Below are 3,401 nucleotides of genomic sequence, written 5' to 3'. Positions count from 1 at the left end.
ACATAGAACATGAAGACGTACCCGTGTAATTTTTTTTAGATTTTTATAGTTTGTACAAATTTATCCATAGTTCTTGCTTTTGTGTTTTTACAACATTTTATTATGCAAGCACTTTATAGTTTGTACAAATTTACAGCAGATATAAGGATTCTCGTGTACAAATTCATAGCACATATGCTCCTTCTCGTGAAAATCAAGAAAATAGCAGCTAAAAAGAATTCAATAAAGGTTAACAAACAAAATTTTGTCAGAATTTCAAACAATTTGGAGCCCATTTTTTGTTTTTCCTACAGAGCTCCTTCAAACTCAGAACTTCACAGGCATCTAAATGAGCAAGCATCTTAAATGGACACTGAATCTGTGGGATCGGCTCAAACAATTTGAAGCGCTATTTCTTTTGCTAAATTATACCATCACCACCATGACCAAATATAAGTACTCCCTCTGTCCCAAAATTCGTCTTAGATTTGTCTAAATACGAATGTACAAGTCACGTTTTAGTATTAGATACATCGGTATCTAGACTAATCTAAGACAATTTTGGGACGGAGGGAGTAATAGGCACAAACACAATGATGTCAAATGGAACAGGCAACAGCAACAGAGCAAAACATCAAAATTGTGATATTGCAAAGAGAAATATATTATCAGCTCTTGATGATTTACGCTGAAGGCAGCAGCTGCCAGATAAACAAAGGTTCAAAGGTCCAAATCGACGATATCTGCTAGGCTCACACTTGAAACTTGGAACAATAGGAAGCCCAAGAATAAAGCATAAATGAAACCGAGGACCAAAATGCCCAACACAAGTGCATCATGAAACATTCTCATCTAGTGAGACTTGACATACTCCTGCACGATGTTAAGGCCCTCGGATTCTTCACCGTAGTCCTGGTAAATCAAAGAAATCAGTCAAACGTCAAGTTCTGCCTACTTGAAAAGAAACCCGTCCTTTGGTCGTATCAGTTTATAGTAGATTTGTCACCTTGACAACAACGCAAGAGCAGCCCACAACCTTCCTTGCCTTGCCCTCAGAGTCAATCTTGCAAAGCTGCAGAGAAAAGCATGTTAATATCAACACATCAATACTTCCACGACAAACGTGAAGAAACAACGAAAAGCTAAAACAACTTACAAGACAAGCATAGGGAAACAAAAGAATTTTAATATCAAGAGCAAGTGCATTCTCCAGCAATAGTGAAGCATTGCTAAGTCCAAAGATGAATGTGGAATACATGCTGCAATTAAGTATAATAAGATGGAACATTACAAATTGGCATTAGAAAACTCACCCCTGCCCACTCTCCAAGAGTTTTAGCACTTGGCACAGTAACCAGGTGAACATTGTGCTCAGCGCATAGTGCCTTAACGAGCTTCACGTAATCAGGCTGGTCACAATCCTCAGCCAGCACACAAAGCTGAGCAGCATGCTTCTCAATGGACTTGGCAGCCTCACGGAGCCCCTTCACAAGGCCATCATGAGCACTTGACTTCTTCATGACAAGCTGTAGAGCAGTCATCAAGTCCATTGGCTCACCAAGAACCAGGGTAGGTGCCTCTACTGGGGCAACAACTGGTGTCGGGGCTTCTTCCCTGCAAAGAGTGATAACTCATGGCATGAATAGCATGATACGAGGACAGCAAGCATAAAGAACAGAGGTTACACACTCTAACCAGCAGTTTAAATCTGTGTTTACCGCAATTCAAGCTGTTAGTTTTCTATATGTTCATAGCTACTCTTTAGTTTGGGCAATCAGGTACCGGCATGTTACATTAATCTACATGCCATACGAGATTTTTTTTTGCGGGGGATACGAGATTAAACAACTATCTTGCACCGTAGGTAGATCACAATAGAGATCGTTCAAAAGTGTAAAATCAAAAGGAGGGACAAACTATTGAAAGCAGCTGTAATTTGCAAGCAGAGTAAAACAGCTATCATTATTTTTGAAATTTCAGCTAGTATCTTATACTGTAATATGTAATAATCATGAACGCAACTAGTACTAAACAATCTGCTTCACAACTACTTGCAGATTAAAATCATTCTAAGACAATGCCGAAACGCCCAACAAATAACACATGTGTATCAGTGTTAATTGGAGAAGACCAACCAACGACAAAATAAACAATTGCGCCCCTGGATGTTAAGAGCACAAACCAACACTGAGATTTCATAAGTAGCCCAAAAGCACTCGCAAGTTACAAACAAGATAACAACACGTATCGGATTTAATATCTGCAGCACACCACTGCAATCAAGACTACAGAAACGAGCAGTGCCAAGGTTTCTTTCTGCGGGAGAACTTACGCCATCTCGTGCGCTCCAAAGGCCACCGAGGCAGCTGCGAAGGAGGGAGATCTGGAGCCTGGAGCAACAAAGCGAAAAGATAGCAGCGATTAGCGAGGTTAGATGCAAGAAAGAAAAGAAGAAGTACGGTGAGGACACAGCGCCGCCACCTTGGGACCTTGGAGAGCGGCGGCGGTAGGGTTTTCGCGAGTAGGGCAGGTGTTTTTGACGGCTGGGAGAACGTGTAAGTTATATAGCTCTTTGCAGAAGGGCCGGGGACAACGCTTCTGTTGGGCTCAGAAAGCCCTAGAAGGTATCTTAACTGTAACCAGCCCATGAAAAAACGCACGACCGGGGAGATACAAAACCGCACGGAGCTCTTACTCCCCGCCTTCAGCGCCATCTAAAAGCATCTCCAACCATTGGCCCCTAGATGCGCTAAAAATCGTCCCTTAAGAGCGCACCGGTGCAAACCGTGTACTGGGGGCGTGATGCCTCCCAGTCGCGGCGCCCACGTTTTTTTTTAAATTTTAATTCCAGCACAAACACGGCGCACATTCAACCAAACTTCGGCGAGTTCGTACGTATTTAAAATATTTTACAAAAAAGAAAAAAAAAACGCTACTAGGCTGCTCCTTGCCGTCTCCCTCGCCGCTCCTCGCCGCCCGTCGCCTTTACAGTTCTACATGCCGAGGAGGCGGTAGAACCGCGTGTAGTCGTCGTCCCCTCCTCCGCGGCCGCCGTCCCTGCTGCAACCCTCCCCCGGTTGGCGCGGCGGGTTGGACGGTCCGGGGGCGTCCTCGTCGTCGTCGCTGTCGAGGATCACGACGCCGCCCTCGTCCTCGCGCCCACGTTTGCGGGCGGCTATCTCCTCCAGGGCCCGGCGCTGCCGGACCATCTCGTCGCGGAGGTAGTCGTACCGCGCGCACCGTAGGGCATCCTCGTCGGAGAAGCTGTCGGGCTATCTCCTCGTACTCTGCGGGGAGGCCGGGCTCCAGCTTCGGCCTGACGAGGACGAGGCAGCCAGACGCGGGGGCGGAGTCGTCGATGCGGACGCCGGAGCTGCAGGTGCGCGCGCTGACAGGCGTGTCCTGGGGCTCCGGTTTGACGG

At 46.1% G+C, this 3,401-nt stretch overlaps 1 protein-coding gene across 1 annotated transcript; it reads right to left on the bottom strand.

Moving 5' to 3' along the window:
* Positions 1–603: 603 nt before the first annotated feature.
* Positions 604–2,583, bottom strand: LOC123188497 (40S ribosomal protein S12). Its single transcript, XM_044600644.1, has 5 exons — positions 2,461–2,583; positions 2,312–2,369; positions 1,293–1,593; positions 986–1,051; positions 604–891 (listed from the first exon to the last, which is right to left on the bottom strand). Exons 2-5 carry the CDS (start codon positions 2,314–2,316, stop codon positions 832–834), a joined length of 432 nt encoding a protein of 143 aa, XP_044456579.1. The 5' UTR covers positions 2,317–2,369; positions 2,461–2,583; the 3' UTR covers positions 604–831.
* Positions 2,584–3,401: the final 818 nt, after the last annotated feature.

The sequence above is a fragment of the Triticum aestivum genome, chromosome 2A (assembly GCF_018294505.1).
Source record: "Triticum aestivum cultivar Chinese Spring chromosome 2A, IWGSC CS RefSeq v2.1, whole genome shotgun sequence".
NCBI lineage: Eukaryota > Viridiplantae > Streptophyta > Magnoliopsida > Poales > Poaceae > Triticum > Triticum aestivum.
Note: the sequence above shows the minus strand (reverse complement) of the source record. Positions and strands in the feature narration are given on the sequence as shown.

Bases quoted from the DNA above. Each gene is read 5' to 3' on its own strand.
- LOC123188497 (XM_044600644.1), bottom strand. The intron at 1,052-1,292 runs GTGAGTTTTCTA...TTTTCTCTGCAG, and splicing joins CTCTTGGAGAGTGGGCAGGG to CTTTGCAAGATTGACTCTGA. The intron at 892-985 runs GTGACAAATCTA...TTGATTTACCAG, and splicing joins GCTCTTGCGTTGTTGTCAAG to GACTACGGTGAAGAATCCGA.